General features: G+C 29.1%; 3 protein-coding genes across 4 annotated transcripts; 2 read left to right on the top strand and 1 right to left on the bottom strand.

The window, feature by feature from the left end:
• The first annotated feature begins 765 nt into the window (after positions 1-765).
• LOC113790366 (uncharacterized) lies at positions 766-4,295 on the top strand. The gene is made up of 5 exons (XM_075824443.1): positions 766-1,105; positions 1,665-2,059; positions 2,137-2,556; positions 2,613-2,807; positions 2,869-4,295. Exons 2-5 carry the CDS (start codon positions 1,765-1,767, stop codon positions 4,140-4,142), a joined length of 2,184 nt encoding a protein of 727 aa, XP_075680558.1. The 5' UTR covers positions 766-1,105; positions 1,665-1,764; the 3' UTR covers positions 4,143-4,295.
• A 156-nt stretch (positions 4,296-4,451) lies between these two features.
• On the top strand, positions 4,452-5,787 carry Tbp (TATA binding protein). The gene is made up of 2 exons (XM_027340029.2): positions 4,452-5,281; positions 5,349-5,787. Exons 1-2 carry the CDS (start codon positions 4,592-4,594, stop codon positions 5,622-5,624), a joined length of 966 nt encoding a protein of 321 aa, XP_027195830.1. The 5' UTR covers positions 4,452-4,591; the 3' UTR covers positions 5,625-5,787.
• Positions 5,788-5,835: 48 nt separating this feature from the next.
• On the bottom strand, positions 5,836-21,197 carry LOC113790324 (unconventional myosin-IXb-like). Of its 2 annotated transcripts, XM_075824440.1 has the most exons (15): positions 21,054-21,197; positions 20,099-20,933; positions 15,462-16,171; positions 15,217-15,387; positions 13,683-15,147; positions 13,531-13,612; positions 13,022-13,351; positions 11,434-12,055; positions 9,891-10,335; positions 8,313-9,827; positions 7,803-8,248; positions 6,796-7,733; positions 6,599-6,722; positions 6,434-6,537; positions 5,836-6,382 (listed from the first exon to the last, which is right to left on the bottom strand). In XM_075824440.1, the coding sequence occupies exons 3-15, from the start codon at positions 15,963-15,965 to the stop codon at positions 6,133-6,135; spliced, it is 6,996 nt and encodes a 2,331-aa protein (XP_075680555.1). In that variant the 5' UTR covers positions 15,966-16,171; positions 20,099-20,933; positions 21,054-21,197; the 3' UTR covers positions 5,836-6,132. The 2 variants fall into 2 exon arrangements, with proteins under 2 accessions (XP_075680555.1, XP_075680556.1); XM_075824441.1 differs by lacking the exon at positions 13,022-13,351 and having other exon boundaries at positions 21,054-21,196.
• Positions 21,198-21,456: the final 259 nt, after the last annotated feature.

Genomic DNA, 21,456 nt, shown 5'->3' with positions numbered 1-21,456 from the left:
TGATGAACTTGATTACCAAAAAATTTTTCTAAAGAATTTTATTCTCGACAACCAACTCTGAGGGTTCGATAATAAAATACATTCATCCTGTTCAATTCTATTTTTATAATGATGTCTTTCTCCTCCTCTATACACTCAACAACAATCATTGCATTTGTAGCAAAGTTTTTTTTTCACCATTATTTTGTATACGCGCACAAGGCCATTTACTGAAGAAAGAAAAAGATATATATAAAAACAAAATTGTAGCTATAGCTATACTCCTGCATTGGTGTTTTTTTTTTTTTGGTTTGTTATAGCCTGCTACATTTTTTTTGTTGCTTTGTCTATCCACAACGCCATCATTGATTCAATGATGATGATGATGATAACTTGATTTCCAGAAATAAAACAAAATGTAAGATTATTTTGGTGTGGTGTGGTCTAGACATGAAACAAAAAAAAAAAAGATTATTTACCCTCAAAAAAAAAATTTATTATCAAAGTGATGATTATTTGTTTTTTTCTTCAAAAAAAATGTGGCAAAATCTTGTCAAATCAAAAATAATTCTTACCAAACAAAAAACAAAAAAAATGAATGAAACTGGACGGCCTTCGACGGATACATATAACAACAACAAATAAATATTCGATCTGCGCATACAAAAAAAATGATACTAAAATGATACTGCGCATTTCGAAAACATTAAAAAAAAAAAAAAATTCTATATAGCATTAACCACTATTTTACCAAGTGTAGCATTTTCTTTTTGTTTTTTTTTTTGTTTTTCATTTGGCTATTTTTTTCGCTTTTTGTTCAAAGCGGTAATAAAAAAAAAATAATAATTTTGTTTTTTGGTGTCTTGATTTGGTTGATGTTCGGTTGGTGTGATGGTGGTTATATTTTCTTTTTATTGGAACAAAAAAGTAAATGCTCAAAAACATTGTTGAAATTAAACGAAGTGAGAGCGAATTTACGGAGCGAGCGTTAATTCCTCAAAAAAAAATTGAATTTTCTTTTTTTTCATTTTCGATTTTCTTCTTCTTTCCCCCCCCCCTGTGATGATGATGGCCATTGATTACTACTTACTGATTGAATTTGTTTGAACAAACAAACAAAAAACAGGTAGGTTATTCAAGAAACAAAAAGAATTCCAATTTCGAAATGTTATTGTTTTTTTTCTTTGCCAACCAACGAATACTTGTGTGTGATGTAAAATATTCTTTGGTTTTAAAAGAAAAAAAGATGAATTAAACATTTCGAAATTTTCAACTTTTTAACTTTTTATTTGTATTTTACATACAGCTTTTTTTGGCCACACAAATGAAATACGCGATGTGTTTGGTTTTTTTTCTCACCAAAAACAAAACCAGAATTTTTTTTACTGTATTAAATTATTTCGAAACAATGAAACTTATATAAAAATATAATCTTTAAATGAAACTACGGGTTAAAATTTTTTTTTACATGAAAATATTTACACTGAATGAAATAAAAACAAAAACATTCGAAACCGGAACAATCGAACAATTTTTTTAGAAATTTTTTCCAGTTCGAAGAAACCGAATTATCTACCTCTCTCAAATATTCTTTTTTTCATCAAATTTTTGAATTTTTTTTAAATTTTTTTTCGTATGTAAAATTAAAACGGGTCAACAAAAAAAAAAAATACTCTACTTAACAGAAAAAAAAGAATCAACACTTCTTATAAATATTGACGAAAACTTTTTTTTTCACTCAAAAATTATAACCCGAAATGGTTGATTAGATTTTTATAAAAAAAAATGGAAGATAATCAAGAAAAATTAAACATTTCGGATGATTTAATTAATTCTGATCAATCAAATAATGAAAATTTATTGCTTAAAATACCTAAATGTTCACGTTGTCGTAATCATGGTGTGTTCAATTCGCTCAAAGGTCATAAACGTACATGTCCATATCGTGATTGTTCTTGTAAAAAATGTATTCTAATTAGTGAACGACAAAAAATTATGGCTGCACAGATTGCACTACGTCGTCAACAAGATTTTGAAGATCGAACAAATTTTCATTCACAAACACGAAATAATCGTGATGGTAATTGATTTTTCATTTTTCAAAAACTATTATAACTTTTAATTGTATAATTTTATTTCTAAAACAAAAATAATTAGATCTCATTAATGGCGGTTCACGAAAAAAACGAATGAAATCATTACCATCATTATTAAATGATCAAGGTATTTCAAATGATTTCAATCAATCAGCGACCACTAGTGGTGATGATGGTGGTGGTCCACCAGTTGTCGACAACAATATCGACACAAATCCTTCTTCATTAACATCAACCGATCCAGCAATCAATCGAATTTCAAATCGTTTGGAAACATATATTGAAATTGTACAAGATCCATCTCAACAACCGCCACAAAATGTATCGAATGATTCAAATATTTCCAATGCCAAATCTTCGAATATAGATTCAGCTACAAACAGCAGTGATAATATGGTTGCTGTATTTGATGATGAACCATATGAATCATTTAATATACCATATATCAGTGATAATTCAGAATCATGTTTTGATGATACTGGTAATTTTTTTTCTTTGCTAAAAAATGTTAATTATATTATAGATTTTTTTTATTAGGAGTTGAAGTACGTGCTGATCCATCAAATGATGATGAAACAATATCAATTCCCGACAAAATTAAAAATCTTTCAGTTCGACTTATGAAAAGTGGCTTTAATCTGGATGAAAATTTTAAAACTCATTGTCTTTTGGCTACCATTATCAATGATAATAATGGTAACCTTGATGAAAGTTTTGGCAAAATTATGCGATGTAAGTTTTTAAATCAATATTTTATCATTATATAATTGAGCAAATTATTTTTTCTTTTTAGCTACCATTATGTTTAGTCAATTGGTATATGATGATCATTGTAAAAAAGCAGAAACCAAAGGGGATCGCCAAATTAACAAAGGTTTATCAAAAACACCTGATAACAACATCAACAAACGTGAACAAAGTTTTGAATTATCACATAATGCAAATCGTAACAAACCCAGTGTACGAAATGATAGTGCCAACAAACAGCAAACATCAATAAACTTGGATAAAAAATCATCAAAATTACTTAACTTTGATTCGCCGCCAATCCTTTCGAATTCAATGAAAATGTCATCATTACCGTGGATATCAACTAATTCCAATATGCCGAAATCAGTCACAATGCCATTGTCATCATTAATTCAACAGGGTTTTATTCCTACACAACAACAGCAGATAGAAAATTCCAAAGATCCATCGAATGTCAGCAAATTACCGGCATTACAATCGAACAAAATATTATTCTTCATTAATCCGCAATCAACTTCTTCAAACACTGCTCAAAATCAATCAAAAGATTCTCAAGCTAAAATTCATCTACCAATTTCATTGATGTTTCCACCTACTACAATTAACAATCCAAGCGATTCAAATATTGATAACAACAATATTGATCATGATAAATCGCAATCACCATCTTCACAATTAGCCAAAAATTTTGATCCAAAGCAAATTTTTGCTACAATATCTTCTATTGTCACTTCTCCTAATACTATCGCTAATACAAACATATCTTCATTAGCAAATAATCTATCAACATCAACATCAGCTACCTCAATTTTGAAGGCTCAATTGTCTTCATCGTCGAATCATAATCCTTCATTATCATCAGCAGCACCATCATCCTCGTCATCATCATCAAGTATTTATACCCGATCGGATGGAAGTTTAGCTGAAAACGCATTTGCACCATTGATTTCGAATGGAATAATTGGACAACAACATAAAATCGGCATGCAATCATTATCAACAGCTTGTATTACTAAACTAAGTCAATCAAGTCCTGTTCCAACAATTGTACAGAATATAAATCTTTCTGGCCAATCGTCATCAATAACAACCACAGCAGCAACAACAATTACAACTTGGAATCAAAAAAAGGTGAAAAATCCTTCTGTGTTGAATAATGATGGAAATAAAGGATTTCGTTTCAGCAATGTCGCAATCTTGAATAGAAGCCGAAATAAACTTACAAAGTTGCGCCATTCGAATAGTCAAACATCAGTTGACAGCAAAACTAACAATTTTAATGATTCACAAATAGAATCCTCCTTAAATCCGGTTTAATCAAGCAAATTTTCAAATCGAATTTTCAATGTGCAACCTTAATTAATCTTTTAATTGCCCAAAACTCTAAAACTACAACAAAAAAAAATCATTTTTGGCTTTTCTGAATTCTTTTCTTTTTTGCATAATATTATTATTCAATTAATCCGTCTATATAAAGAAATCTGTAAAACAGTATTTCAATGTTTATGAATTAAATGACTGGTTTTTTATAATAACAAAAAATAAAGTTCTTTTACAAAAAAAAAAATTCAAAATTTTATCCATCTATTTTAACCATTGACAACTCGGGGACTCGAAATAGCCGACAATAATTCAACATTGTGTGTGTTATTTCAACTCGAATTTGTCCAATTTTTCAAAAAAAAAATTTCAAATTTAATTAATAGTTGCCGCTTTTATTAATTTTTTTTCATCAGCCGATATAAATTAGATGTGCAAAAATCATCATGGAACAAAATTCTTACAGTAATATTCCAAGTATTTCTGGTTCACAGAATGAAATTGATCCAGAAGCACAGCATTTGGCTTTTTTACAAAGTCAATTGGCCCAACCATCTCCAATGCCAACACCGCATCATGATAGTACTGTACAACCACCGTCGACACCAAGTCAACAACAACATTCACCACCATCAAAACAACAACAAAATAATGACAATCAAAATGCTACCTCTTCTCCCCCTCCCTCATCCACAGATCTCACAAATGAAACGAATGTTTCATCGGAAAAATCTAAACAAAATAACAATCAAAATAATACTGTATCAACCCCAGCCAAAGATGAACCGGCAACTCCATCGTCGAATCTGTTTCAAAGTTATCCAGGACCGATGACTCCTCGTACACCGATAACTCCAATGTCGGTCGATTCTCAAATAGTTCCACAATTGCAGAACATTGTGTCAACGGTTGATTTAGGCTGTAAATTAGATCTTAAACGAATAGCATTACATGCAAGAAATGCTGAATATAATCCAAAACGTTTTGCTGCTGTTATCATGCGAATTCGTGAACCCAGAACTACAGCTTTAATATTCAGTTCAGGAAAAATGGTTTGTACTGGAGCAAAAAGTGAAGATATGTCTCGATTAGCCGCTCGAAAATATGCTCGAATTGTGCAGAAACTTGGTTTTGAAGTATGAAATTTCTATTATTATTTGCGATGATTAGATTAACGATTTTTCTATAATTATTTTATTTTAGGCAAAATTTTCTGAATTTAAAATTCAAAACATGGTCGGCAGTTGTGATGTTCGATTTCCCATTCGTTTGGAAGGACTTGTACTCACTCATAGCCAATTCTCAAGTTATGAACCGGAATTATTTCCCGGTCTTATTTATCGTATGGTCAAACCTAGGATCGTATTATTGATATTTGTATCGGGCAAAGTAGTATTAACTGGCGCTAAAGAACGTAACGAAATTTATCAGGCATTCGATTATATTTATCCAATTCTAAGAGGTTTTAGGAAACAATGAAATCGATATCTTTTTTCATTCTTTATTCTCTCTTTCATTTGATCTGATTGCTTTTTTTCAATTCTCACCATTGATTTATATATATAAAAAAATATTCATATATGTAAATAATATTTTCAAAACATTATGTGCTTATGATTAAAATCGATGTTTTAAAAATACACCATCATCAGAATGTTTTAACCATGATTGTTATAAGCTAAAGAAGCTATAAACATTTGAACGTTACATTTATTTTTATTTTCACAGACAACATTCAAGACAAAAAAAAAGAACAGAAAGATAATGAGAAAAGCTTGGCTTTGATTTTTTTCTGTACATAAAAAAACAGACGGATTGATTTACAAAATTATAAAAAAAATATATAATTATGATAAAATTCATAAACGATAAAAGTCAATTTCAGTCTGTTGTGACTAAATAACCATATTAACGGTTTTAGCAAAAATCAAGGTTATCTTTTAAAAAATTGCAGTTGTAGTCATTGGACGGACAAAACTTCAAGTAATCAGCGAATTTCATTTTTAGTTTGAGTAAGATTCGTTGTGGATATTTTATTAGAGTTAACGTTTCCAGTGCTTTTCAGCGTTTTGGTATTCAATGTTTTTATGTTATCACTATTGACAGTAGAATTTAAACATTCATCTGAACTGGCATTTGTATTGACCATTTCTTCATTTTCATTCGACGAAAGAATATCTTCATCCGAACAGGCCGAAGCGATTCTAAAAGTCGGTAATATTGTAGTCAAATGATTCCTGAAACAAAGATTTGATTATTATCATTATTTCAAATAAAATCAATCATACTTTTCGGTAATCAATTCCGAAATCTGTTGAGTCAGATATTCTTCTTCATCATCGACATTTGAATGTGCACGTACAACCGATATTGCATCACGATGCATGTTCATCTATCGAAAACAAAACAATTTTTAATAAATGGTTATGAGAACTGGCAATCATTGTAATTACCTTGGAATGGCGAATCGAAGAAAGGCGAGATGAGGCCGTATGACAAGCAGTGTCCAATATATCGATATCGTTAAGTGTATCAGATATCTGTCGCATTTGTTCGCTTATGATACTTTCGATGCAACTGTATAAATGAAAAAGAGTATCCTTATTAATATAAAAATTCAAAATAAAATATTAGAATTTTTTTTAAATACATTGTTTGTTTACTGATATCATTCAATTTATCTTGCATTTGCATTGATTTGTTTGTTCGGAGTATGCAGGGAGCAAATACGATGGCCAATGAATTTGCATTCATACGATTAGCCGATTCCTGGCGAGCCACACGAGCTAAATGAAATGTTAAACGTTCAAGGAGATCATAGTTTGGCTTTGGAAGTTTGCTGATATGATTGAATATTATTTGATTTCGTTCAATAGGATCGGTAACTGTGGTGGCCCAAAGGAAATCATCATAGAGCTCATAAGTCATAAGCGGTTCGGGCATTTCACGAAAAAACAATTTCAAACAACCGGCAAGAACATGAACGCTATAATGATCTAAATCAATATCCAAACGTTGTGCATCAAACATTTGTTTCAATTCAGTTATGCTTGTCAGTCTAGCCGATTTACGATAAATTCCTTCAGCATATAAGCCTTTCAGTTCGATTTTAGCAATCAAATGTTCGACAACCAATGGAATACGACATTCTTCTGTAACGAGTGATGAAAGTGGCGATCCAAAGATCAATTTATTAGAAGATTTATTATTGTTACCACAAGTAGAAGCAACTTTATCGAAACATTTTTTGTGGCAAGCAAGCTTACAACGGCGACAGATAAATATTCTTTCCATCATCCAAACATAGGAATCACAAACTTCGCATACAGTATAAATGTTGGCCGTTGAAATATAGAATTCATGTTCATATGTTTTGTAAAAATCATCTTTCTTGTTACGGGCACGTTTTTTGCTTTGTTTACGTTTTTGAGATTTCTTAAAATTTGGTCCATTAATTTTTTCTTCTTTATTGATTTTTGTATTATGCATATTACGTAATTCATCCATATAACCACGAAAAGCATTCACACCAAGAATCACAGGAAATGATTTGAATGTATTTTCTATTTCACAGACATTCAATAAAATCTGGAATAAAATAATAGAGAAATGATTAATTTATTGGTTCTCAGCATAAGTTTAAAAAAAATAACATACCTGTGCAAAATGATCAATCAAATCCTTATAGGTCAATCGAACGATTTGATTACCACTAACTTGATGAGTTACCGAGTAAGTGGAAATTAAATTATTTTTAAATTCTTTCAAAGCTAATTTGAAAACAATATCGACCATACATTCTTTTGGTTCATTATTTGTTTTCTTTTTGAACAATATATTATCATCCATATCACGAATCTTTTTCGAAATAAATTTATCCATTGATGTCAATTCATCTAGATCGGTAATAAGAATATCATGTGGATCAGTAAATTGTTTCACTCTAACTGATTGTTTAGCTGGAGCAGAGAATGGCTGAACATTTGAAGAAGACGATGATGATGTCAATGCTTGATTCTCTTTGATGGATGAATCAAGACTTTTTCCACTGGTAATTTTAGTTTTTTTCTGTTTGCTTCTTGGTGGTCGAGGTGGATTGAATGCTAAATAGTGCAAAAAATATATTTATATAAAGAAATAAAAATCAAGAAGTTAAATTAAAAATACCTCCAAGTACAGACGAACTTAAGCTTGAACCTTCCTTGATACAAGGAATATCCGAACTAAGATGAATACATTTCTTATGGAAAAGTTGTTTACATTCAGAACATTTCAAATGGATTTGAGGTTGATTTGATTGTTGTATCGGTTGTTGAACAAGAATAGGATTTTCACAAATGGCACAAATTTCACCAGATTTAAAACTACTTTCATCGTGTATCGAATGTCGAGACAGTAGGGTAAAGTTTTCATCTTTAGCTTTTAATTGTTGTTGTTGTTGTTGTAGATGATGAAAATTATATGGCGTTGGCATATTCATCGAAGAAAAAACCGAATTCAATTGTGAATGAATATCACTTTGACTAGTTGAATTTTTCGATATATTAGGCGTTTCATTCACTCTCATTCCTAAATCATTGTTTGACAAACTTTTATTATTCAAAAGATTATATGTTCGATTCATTTGTTCAGTTAAATTAACAGATTCAAATTCCATTCCTGATTTGACTGACATTGTTTGTTTCAAAAGACGTTTATTAATCTCTGAATTACTTGATGATTTACCCATTATATTACGGAAAGTAGCTTTTGCTTTTTGAATTGGTCCTGATGATGGTACGATAGAAGTTTGAGATTCATCAAACGTTTGTTGTTTTATTGTCGTTCGATTTGTAACACTGGGAATAACTATTTGATTGGCTGATGTTACATTAATCGAATATGGAAAAGTCGTATTCGCCAATGTTGTTGTTGTTGATGATGATGATGAAGGATGTTGTGGCTGTAAAATATCGGAACCAATGCTTGTTATGGAAGTAATATGTTGTTGTTGTTGTTCGCTGTTATTACTACTGGTACTGCCAATGCGAAGTTTTTGTATACTTGATGCACTATCACTATTAGTCAAATAACCGGAAGAAACAAACGAAGAATTCGAACCGGCAAGCCCATGCACTTTAGAATCACTTGATAATTTTGTCAATTGTCGATGTTGCTGTTGTTGATTGAAATTATGATCAGTTTTAGTTAGATTTGTTATACTTGTTGTTGTTGTTGTTGCCGTTGTTGTGAATGATTCTAATGTTGATGTTGATGCTGAAGAAATTGTAGTCGTAGTTATTGATATTGGCGATGTAGATGTGCTGGTTGTCAAAAGTTTTTCATCCGATAATGATTTGTTATTTGCTTTTCGTTTAAACGATGTTTTTCTTATCGGAATATTACGTTTACGATTCAATCGTACACGTCGATTATTACCGTTTTCAAAATCATCATCATCAAGATCAACAAGATCATCATCATTGATATTGCCACCAATCGTAACAACAACATCATCAACATCAATCACTGATGATGATTCTTCATCACCTGCTCCTGCTGTAGCAGCCGAACGATTTATCACATTAACAGGAATGATCAGATTTGCATCCTGATTTGCATCCATATTGGATGAAATATTATGAATGACTATTTCATTTTGATTAGCAAATGTTGATGATGTTGTTGAATTTTCACCACCTTCTATTTGAAATTGAAGATAAAAAATATAATTGAAAGAATTAAAACAATATTAAAGCTTATTACCTTTAATCGCTGTCGACGATGATGATGATGATGAATTTGGTGGTGTTGTTCGTATCAAAACTGAAACATTAGACATTTTATTATTATTGTTATTCATATTCGATGATTGTCGATTCGATTCTTCTTCCATTTGTTTTTGTTCTTTTTCTCTAGCTTGTGCACATTCTTCAATAACTTCAGTCATACGATTAGTTTTACGAAAAATATGACCACGACAACAAGCCTGAAATTTTACAATTGATTTTCGAAGATTAGTAAACCATTTTCGTGTTTGATATGCACGCCAATGTTTTTGTATAGCATTAGCTGCCCAATTTTCATATTGGGCAATCATTTTTAAACGTTTTAAACGTTTTTGTGCAATAAAACGACGAACAAATGTTTGAACAGTGACCGCCGCATTTCGCATTTCGTTGAATCGTTTTCGACAGATCCATGTTCGAACCTTTAAACAAAACAAAAAAAATTAATAAGATGATTTTACTAAAAATTTTTTAATCAAAAAATGAATAACATCAACATCTTTCATCCGACAACAGACACACACACACACAAACATACGGAAGTAATTTCATCCAGGCACAATCATCTAAAAAAACACCATTCTCTTCCCGATTCTGGCAGTTGCCAAAAACAAAACCAAAAATCAAAGAATCTTTTATGTTTTGTTTTGTTAAATTAAATTTTACATATTCTTCCTGTAAACATTTTCAATGGATGTAATCGATCGTCACACACATGTTCATATCACTTGATATAAGTTCATTAACCCGATTATTAAAGTGTCTGTTCAAGAATATGCAATAGATTAACAACAAAAACAAAATAATAATGCACACCACTTGTTAAAAATGAATGAATATTATTCACACAAAATTGAGAAAAAAAAATCCAAAACCAAGTCTAAAATATAAATCACACTTTAATTAATCAAAAAAAAAAAAAAAACATCAAAACGTCAATCATCATCCTTATTATCCTTATGTAAAACTGTCAACAAACTAAATAATATATTGGGCACACTCTCTATTCATTTTCTTCATACATAAAACTAAAGAAACATATCTTCTTTTCTTAAGAAAGAAATCTCTTTTCTTTAATCACACACAAATGATGATTATGATCGATTCTCGACACACAAAACAATAATAATCATTAAAAGAGTTGTAGGTTTTGTTTATGAATATCAACAAATAAAAATTACTAATCTATTTACTTATTATATAAATGAAATTTCAAATTTTCAAAAAAAAAAAAAAAAATTGATAAAATCAAATATGGTTTGTTGTAGCCTAACTAATTACTAAACATTCAATGTAATGATAATTTGGAGAATTGCTTTGAAATGTTTTTCATTATTGTTTCAATGAGAAAGAAAGAAAAAATAATAATCAAAAACCATCTCTCACTCATCTTATTTTTGGCCAATCAACTCAAGCAATATGACCTAGATTCAGGATTTTCAACCCTCGTGTGATTTTTTTTTTGATGATAATATTTTTGATTTTTAAAAAAAAAAGAAAAAATTCAAAATAAAACTTACCCATCGTTGAAGATTAATAATACGTCGTAATATTTCTTCATGAAGACGTTCATCTAATGCTAATTTTTCACTTTCACGCATAAAAATTTTTGTTTTACCAATCTGATACATTTCTGATGGTAATTTCATATTAAGTAAAAATTTTTGTACATCCATTTTGGATGATAATAATCCTTTTGGTAATAGAATACGATAATGTTGTATAAATTCATCGAATGTTAAACGAACAGAATATCCTGATTGTCGAATACGAACAGTTTCTAACATTCCAGTATAACGTAGTTGTTGTAATACAAGACGATCATCAAAATGATTTGGCATTTTATCGGCATTCGATTTTATACAACGAACAAAAAATGGATTTGCATGGCTTAATGTATCCATTAATTGTTGTAATGATTGTTGAAATTGATGTGTTACAGTTTGTGTTTGTTTTCTTGCAACAGCTCTTGTTACTGAAATTGGTCGTTCTTTATTAGCCGATGTTGAACCAGGTGAATTTAATGTTGCTGTTGGTGGACCTAATAATTGTTTTAATAATTTAAAATTACGTATGGATTTTTCAAATCCATTCTTCTTTTGCCATGAATATGTTGATGATGATGATGAGTATTTCTTTTTCCTATTATTTATTATTAATTAATTAACAAAAAAAAAACACAAATAAAATTAATATTTTAAAAATCGTAATAACAAAACAAACAAGAAGGGTAGAAATAGAATATGATGATGATGTCCGGATCGACAAATGCTAAATAATCATAATTTTTTTCCCCAATTACATTGATGGAACATTTTGAAGAAAAATTTTTTTTAAAAAGGAAATAAAAAAAAATTATAAGGAAGAAGATGAGGACATATGGCAACAGCAACAACAAAGAGAAAATTCACCACACACACATACACAAAAAAAAACTTATAACGGTTTTGCGCGTGATGCTTATGATGATGATTAAGATGTTCAAGATTGTATGGTCCATCAATGAGACAATTTCTTTCATTTTGGTGATTATTATTGTTGTTGTTCATGATAAAAACTATCATGGTTTTATTCAACAACAACAAAAAAAAAGAGTTAAACGAATTGTTAAACGATGTTCGATTGTGTGTGTGTGTGTGTGTGACAATTGTCAATGAAAAAAGCCATCATCTTAATCATAATCATCATCCCCATATAAAGTAGTCAACAAAAAAAAACTCAAGCACATCACCATATGGTATCATTGAATCAAATCAACAAAATATGATGAACAACAAATAAATATGGACAATGAGAAGATGCAAAAAGGGGAAGAAGAAATGAATAGATTTTGAAAACTAACTAGAAAATTTTCCTATATGAGATATATCAATCCTTAAATGTTTAATAAAAGACTTATGGTGATGTTTTCATTATAATTTGAAAATATGAAACTCAACTAAATATCTTCTTCATCTATCTGAACGAAACGCATCAATAAATCAAACACAGTAGATCAATAAAATGTCATTCGAACAACAACAATCAATCATTCTGATGTGATATCTATCTGGGGACAGCCAACAAAAGAAGAAAAAAAAAGAGTGGAAAACACACACACAAACATACATTAGAATTTTGTTTGCACGAGATAAAACACGAGCTTCGGAAGAACAAAGATGTGCCTGTGTACCATGAAATGGACATGATAATGATGATGATGATGATGATGCACCATGATTAATACAAGAATTTGAAGCAATCGTTACTGATGCTGTTGTAGTAGGTTTACAACGATTTGTGGCCAAAAATGTATGATAATTTGATGTTGATGATGATAATCGTTTTGCAATATCAGAATATTTTGCTTTCGAATCATTTGATTGTAGCAAAGAATTATTATTATTATTACCGACAGTTTTACTTTGATAAACAACACTGCAGCTTTTATCGATCAAACTAAAATGTAATAAAAATTTGTTTTATAACAAAAAATAAAATTACAAATTCTATGAATTTCAAAAATAGCCCGAAATATTGTCTATCCCCAACAACACCAAATGTTTCCAATAACCCCCCAAAAGAATAAAAATTTTCCCGAAAAAATTCATAAATTTTAACCAGAAAAAAAAACATACCTTAATTGATTATTATGCTGTTGATTATTTCGTCGTTGATTAGCATTGGCATATTCTTTTACTAAATAAGTACCGGATAAACCTATAGCGAATAAAAAAAAATTAAATTTCAGAATAAATTCTTCAAAATCGAAAAAAAAAATTGAACAAACCTCGTTTCATTTTAGATATTTCACGAAGTTTAGTAAAATGAAAATAAGCTTTAAAAAATGCTTTAAGAATATGCCAACGAAATAATGCTAACGGATCGGAACAAACTAATTCACGTACAAATGCCATTTTAGAAACTTTCAGTACGGCAACAATATCTGGTCTCATGAGATCGAGATTTTTTTCACGAAAATCACGTATCTGATATTTAACTTTGCCCGCATAATGTTTAATAGTGAATGCTGAACCACGACAAGGTGGTACTTCAAACAATGGATTTGAATTATGATGATAAATAAATTTTTGAAATATTGTTTCATTACTACCACAAGGAAAATTGCACTGATCATCCAATAAATATAATAGACCATCTGGTTTATCTTCAATCAAACCTAAACATTCAGTATTATCATTGAAATCAATATTTCTCCAACTAATTCCTTCACGTTGATATTCTTCTTGTTCATATTTGAAAACATGTGAATTAAAATAATACTGTAAACGTTCATTAGCATAATTTATACAGAATTGTTCAAAATTATTATGATCACCAAAATCTTCAAAACCAAATATATCCAATACACCAATACTATTTCCTTTATGATCACGAATATCTTTTTTCGATAATAATGCATGATTTACTTGCATAACAATCCAATCAAATAGTACACCATATAAACATTTAGCCATTGCATCACGTGTAGCAATAGCATCAGGATGTTTATAATTAATAACTAACATTTCACCTTTTGCAGCTTTTGTTCGTTTACAAGTAAGTGCAGCGGTTAATGTTTCTTCTTTAACATTCAATAATTTTGAAATGATTGTTACCACTTCAGGATTCTTAATCATAACAGTTTCATCCGAATGATAAGTAGATTTTTTTGAGAATTGTACATTACCCAAATGTAAAACGGCCGATAATACACTGAAACATAAAAATTGTTTATGACGACTAAATCCAACCATTTCCATTGATTGTGTAAGACGAAAAAATTCATGTCGTTCATCCACACCTTCAAGTGTATAACATTTTGATTGATTTAAGTAGAAATAATCTTGTGGTTTTGTTAAATATAATTTTTCTTTATCTTCGGTGGATAGACCATCAAGTAAATAATAAAATACATGATAATTTCGTTCATTTTTTACTTGTGATACAATTCTTGATTTTTCCAACAGATATTTCTGAACTAATGCACCATGAACTGCACCATTTTCTTTATAATTGACTTGAATAAATTTTCCAAATCTTGATGAATTATTATTGAATTTTGTTTTGGCATTACCGAATGCTTCAAGTACTGGTCCAGCGCCTAGAATTGTTTGTTCAACACCAGTACCATGTGTACCTTTTTGCGAAAGAGCTGTCAAATGATGTAACAGCAGATTGGTGGATTCAGTTTTACCCGAACCAGATTCACCACTTATCACAATACATTGATTGGTCCGTTTTCGTAACATTGACTAAAAAAAATAGAAATCAATTAATTTTATTGAACATTGAATGAATGAATTGACAATCAATGAATCTACCTGATAGGCAGCATCTGCAATAGCAAAAATATGCGGTGGTAAATCGCCCAATCGACGATTTTGATATAATTGAACATATTTTGGATTATAAATTGGATAAAATGTAAATGGATTCACAGCGATGAGTATCGATCCAACATATGTATAGATATGATTTTTTTCGAATCGAGCCTATATGATTATAAAAAACAATAATAAAAAAATTTAGCAAAAGAAAACTATTGAAGCACCTTAGTAAGTTTTACCTTTAAATTATCTAAAAGTGTTTGTTCAGTAAGATCAGGTAATTGGCACAAATCTGGATATTCAGAATTCCGTGGTTGATAAAGAAAACGTAAAAAATAATCACGTATCAATTGAGAATCATTCGTATCGGTCATTGATAATGGCCAAAGATTGCCCATCCATTTTCTTCGTAAACAAAATTTATAATCAACATGACCACCACCTAAACCAGTTGCTGTTCCTTTATCACCTTTTTTTGGCCATAATAATTTCAATGCAATTGGACATTCATTTGGACCAATACGACGTTCTTTACAATCTTGTCCACCTTGATTACCAATTACTTCGGCTAATTCATAAACATCCGTACCATCGGTAAGACTTAATTTTTCACAAATACAATCAACAATTTCTCTTGCTGTTGTAATTTTTTCCGCTTCAATTGATAATGCTTCATACAGTCGACTATATGAACCAACATGTACTTGAAGTACATAACGTTGTTTTCGATTATCACCCATCATTGTTCTGGTTTTTTTTTGTTTTTGTTGTTGTTGTTGTTGGTTTAAGATTACCACCGAATAAAGCAGAAAAAAAAGTAGCGAATGATTTCAACAACAACCAAAAAAAAAATTCACTTTGATTTAAATATCGAATAATGATTTAAGTTGTTCATGATTTTTGGCTTGTTTTTGCTTGTGATAACTTGACACCGATGAAAGAAAAAAATCTATTGAAATTGAAAAAAAAGAAGAGGGGAAAAAAATCCAGGATTACAAATCTTAAATATCAAATTCCAAAATATCAACAACATTTTATGCAACACAAGAAGAATTGTTGATATGAAATCAATCAAACACAGCATTTTTTTATTAAAAAAAAACAAACAGAGAGACAGATAGCAACAGTTGTGAAAAACATAAAAAACAATTCAACTATATAGTTGTCAACAATGCAATCAACATATGGAGAATATATGGATAAAGAGAAATTCATTCGAATCGAACGAAAAAAACAAAAAAAAAAAAAAATTCTTTGGAAAAAATATTTGATGAATCATATATTTGGATCACACAGACAGAGACTGAATATGACAAGGATGTTTTGAGCATGTAATATTTTGGATTTAGATTTGAAGAAATCTTTTCTTTTTTTTGGGATTTTCTTCTTGTTAGCGTTTTGGTTTTGGTTGGAGCCAAACATCAACAACAACAACAACAACAAGCTACATCAGCATTTTGAAACAAGCTGTAGATATTTTTTTTTTTACTATTCGGATTCTCTCTCTCTCTCTTTCTTTTTATCACTTTACCGAGATGCATTGCCGAAATCTCCTGTTGCTTGATTGCCTGTTTGTGTGTTTTGGTGTTGATAACATTTTTCGAAAAAAAAGATGCTTTACACACACACATATATCCACTGCAAGCAAAAAAAAAAAAACAAGATAGAGCAATTGCAGCAAACAAGCAACAAGTTACAGGTAGAGATTTTTTTTTTGTTTTACAAAAAAAATCTGGTCAAAAAATTAATTCACAAATTTTGTGTTTTTTTCGAAGAATTTTTTTTTAATTATTCATTTTTTTATCAATTCTATTATTTTTCCATTATTATTTTTCTGTTGTTCAATTAATGATGATATCGATGATGATGATGATGATGAAGATGATGTTACTTCTATTCCACTTAATATTGATGATGTTGTATCCATATTAAAATATGCAACACGTTTTTTGATTTGTTGTTTTTGTATTTTTTGTTGTTTTGGTTTTTGTTGTTTTGGTTGTTGTTTTGATTGTTTTTGATCTTGTTGTTGTTGTTGTTGTTGTGGTGGTTTTAATTTTTCATTATTACATTTATCATTATCATTATCATTCGAATTATTATTAATAATATTAACAGATGAATAATAATAAGTACTATTACAATTATTATCAATAAAATTTTCATAAAATGCTAAATATAATGAACGTAAACTTATAATAACTAATAGACCAATTATAATGCCAAATAATAATATTGATGTATATAATAATACTTGACATATGGCTAGATAATTACAAATTGAACAATCATTATTTACATCCATAATGTTATTCGGTTCAAAAAAAAAACAAATCGAACGAATCAAGCGAGAAAAGAAAATCAAAAAAAAACATTCGAAAAATCGACCAAAAAAAATACTTCCATTTATATAGAGAGTTAAAATAGTCGAAAAATCAATCAATCAATCAATTCGCGATATTAATTACATAATAGAAAGTAAACGGAACAACAAAAAAAAAAATTCGATCGATTTTTGCTGCCCATTTTTTTTGGCTAATATCGAGCAACAACAACAAAAAAATAATTAGAATTTTCGAACGGATTTTCGATCGATCAATCGATTATAATCCACGAAAAACAAAATTCAAGTTCAATTTTGGATCCATTTGATGTTTAGAGAGAAAAACATTAACAAAAACCTTATTTACAAAAGCCAGATGGAATGATGGATGGAAAAATAATTTGAAATTACACTTCCAATCGATTTATCCGTTGATTATTAATAATAATCATCATCATTACAAAAAACAGAATCATAAAATTTTTCATATTTTTTTTCCATCATCATCATATTAATATGATGGCGGTTTATGGTTTTTTTTCGAAATGACGCAAAATTGGGCTCGAAAATTCTATGACGTTGGTATCAAATTTATATGATCGTGAATCTGATCCACAAAAATTTATTATAATTGATCGATTATCATCAATTACCAATCATCATCATCATCATCAAGAAAAAAAAAGAAGAAAATTTTGATTTTGTATAAACAAAAAATTCTGTTCCAAGCCATTAAATGTTGAAATAGAATTCGAACATTTTTTTTCCCTCCGTTCACACACACATTTGAGTAAATGTCATATATAAGCCGTAAATGTTGTGTCATTATCATTATCATTATCATCAACAACAACAACAATGTTTTACATGCAAGAATAATAATAATAAAAATGGAAAATTATCAGCATTACAACAACAAAAAGATGATCTAAATATAGATTATATATCTTTTTTTTCTCTGATATTCAACACATTTTTATTTACTAAAAATATTGAAATATCATCATCATCAATGGAAACAAAAAACGCGTTTGCATTTCATTCATTTATTACACCCATCCATATGATCTATATTTTAATAATGAAAAAAATATACAACCCTCATCACATTTGCCTTAAATCTTAAAATAGTTTTTTCATTTCATTTCATTTCAATACCAAATAATAATCATATGCCACATTTGAATTGAATGAATTTTTTTAGAGGAATTATGATGATTAAAGCAAAAGAATGGGGGCAGGGAAAAAAATAAATAAACAAGCTTTGAAATGAAATTTGTACATATAAAAAATTCTTTGGAAAATTTGTTTTCAAAAAAATTTTGTTTTCTAATTCTTCATACACATGACACATATTGTGTGTGTGTGTGTGTGTTTTCTATCATGGCCGTCATTTAACAAAAAAAATTACCGAAAAAACAACACTGAAACAGAAAAAAAATCAGATGTAATAATAATGATGATGTAAATTTGGAGTAAGATTATTATTATTATTATTTTCCTCTTGTCTTGTCTTTTTTTCATATAGAACATTTGCACTAAGATGATTAATGGATTATTAATAAATTATTATTATAAAGTATCTCAATTTATCAATTCGGTTCGATATAAAAGAAATCAATCAGGGAAGAAGACTAAAAAAAAAAATCTGACCATTTTTTTTTTTTGGCTCATTATTATTAAACAATAACACAAAATTTATGGACAAGGGAAAAAAACAACGGTCAAAAAAAATCTTTTCGTTTAAACGGTCAAAAAAAAAAAAAAAAAAATCAGGTATTCAGTCCAGGTTTAATAATTTTAAACAACAATATTTTCTGTTTTATTGTTGTGGTTTTTTTTCATTTAGGAAAAAAAATCGTAATTTACATTGAACAACAACAAAAAAGTGTGAAAGAGGATAATGGTGGTTTAAATGAATGAATAAAAAAAAAATTGTTTGATTTGTTCAACAAGTGTCAATCCGATTTTGTGTATTTTTGCTGTTGTTGTTGTTGTTGGACAAACATGTACACACACAACATACATATGCAAAAAATCAATAATCAAAGTAAAAAAAAAAAAATTCTGATTGAAATGTTGTCGCTTGATGATGATAATCATTAAATTGACAAGAAAAAAGACCGTTATTTGACTCAAAAAGAAGATGACTAAAAAAAAAAAATTTAGGGGTATTATTCGGGTCAAAATCATTAGATCAGGCTTGTGTTAAAAAATACTTGAATCATCATCATGTATAAACATTCGAAACATCAAATGTGACAGAACAAACAAAAATATCGATTGAATCGATCGATGGTGACACATTATTATTCGAATGAAAAAAGACACATTTCGAATTCGAATTCGAAAAAAAGAAAAATTTCCGCTTGAAAGCAGATTTTTGAATATTTTGTTGCATTCCGTTATTATCATCGCAAAAAGTTTTTGTTTTTAAAGATTTTTGACAATTTGACAGATTTCTATCATTAGATTTCTTTTTTTAACAAAAAACAAATCAATCATGTTGTTGTTGTTAACCATTCGAATCAAATGATGATGATGTTCACTTACCACTTTGATTTTTTTTATTATTATTTGAAAATGATGATGATCAATATCTTTTCTGTAAGATTGATATGAACTAAAATGCCGGCAAATTTTGGAATAGTGTGAATGTCTTCTGTAACAGCAACAACGAAATTGTCTCAATTTGGATCAACAAAAATTTTTTTTTTTTTGTTGTTCATTTGATGATCATCATATCCATAGTTGGTCAATGAAAAAAAAACAACAACAAAAACAGAGAAAATCATGTAGGCATCATATGCTGAAAATGAATCAAATAAAATTTGGTCATTTAGTTTGATCTAAAATGGCCTGATGATGTTGAACTTCATCTTGAAAAAAAAATACACACAACAAAACTGATGATTCAATCAATCGATGATCAACAGGTAAGAACAATTTTCAAAATAAAAAAAAACAATTAAAGAAAATTCATACACAATCCGATCCAATCCAATGATGTGTCACAATTGAATGTGTAAGAAATAAATAAATTCAGTTTATTGATGTTTTGTAAATCATCATCATCATTTTGATGATTATTGTTGTTGTTATTCTTTTGTCGGTTGAATGCTTGGTTGGCTGGTTCGGTAGAACTCAACAAAAAACAAAAAAACAAAAAAAAACAGGCATAATACACACATAGAGAAAAGATACACACGCTCGTTTACAGACATTATCTTCATATATATCAAACACAACATCCAAACGACTACGGCAACACATTACTACCACCACCACCACCACACGGTTCATCAGAAACAAGCAAAAAAAAAAAAAATCCTATACTCTTGAGATATATTCAGGCTTGTTATTTTAGAGTTTTGTTTTTGGATATATACTATAGTAAAAAAGAGATAGAGAGAAAGAGAGAAATAGAAAAAGGAAATTAAAATGTTGTTGTTGTTTATTTGGCCGTATTTTTCACGTGTACAAAAATTGCTTTTATAATTCGGTATACCGGTATGCGGAGGTAAATAAGGGTGAGATATCGAAGAAACGATGAAACGAAAAATTCGGTTAGCGATTTTTGTTGTTGTAAATCTACAATATTCTGATTTGAAAATTGAAAAAAAATTTTCATTTTTCATTTTTGGATTGAAGAAAATTCTAAGGTTTTTTTTGTTGGTTGGATACACTTGTTGACAATCGGATATGGTGATTCGAAAATTCGAATTTTTTTTCTTTTCTCATTTCGAACCTTATGTTCATCATTTTCAGCGAAATCTAGTGTCGATTTTTGGTATTAATTTTTCGTTCGAAAAACCGAACCAAAGAATTCAATGAATGAATGAATGAATGATGCATTGTAAGAATTTTTCCATAAAAAAATACGTTTTCATTATCATCATCATCACCATCGA

Source organism: Dermatophagoides pteronyssinus, unplaced genomic scaffold, assembly GCF_027571235.1.
Source record: "Dermatophagoides pteronyssinus isolate colony J.1.1.1.1 unplaced genomic scaffold, Derpt_VIB-CSIC_2022.12 sq0001, whole genome shotgun sequence".
Classification (NCBI taxonomy): Eukaryota; Metazoa; Arthropoda; class Arachnida; order Sarcoptiformes; family Pyroglyphidae; genus Dermatophagoides; species Dermatophagoides pteronyssinus.
The sequence above is the reverse complement of the archived record's forward strand: the minus strand, read 5'-3'. Positions and strand labels throughout refer to the sequence as shown.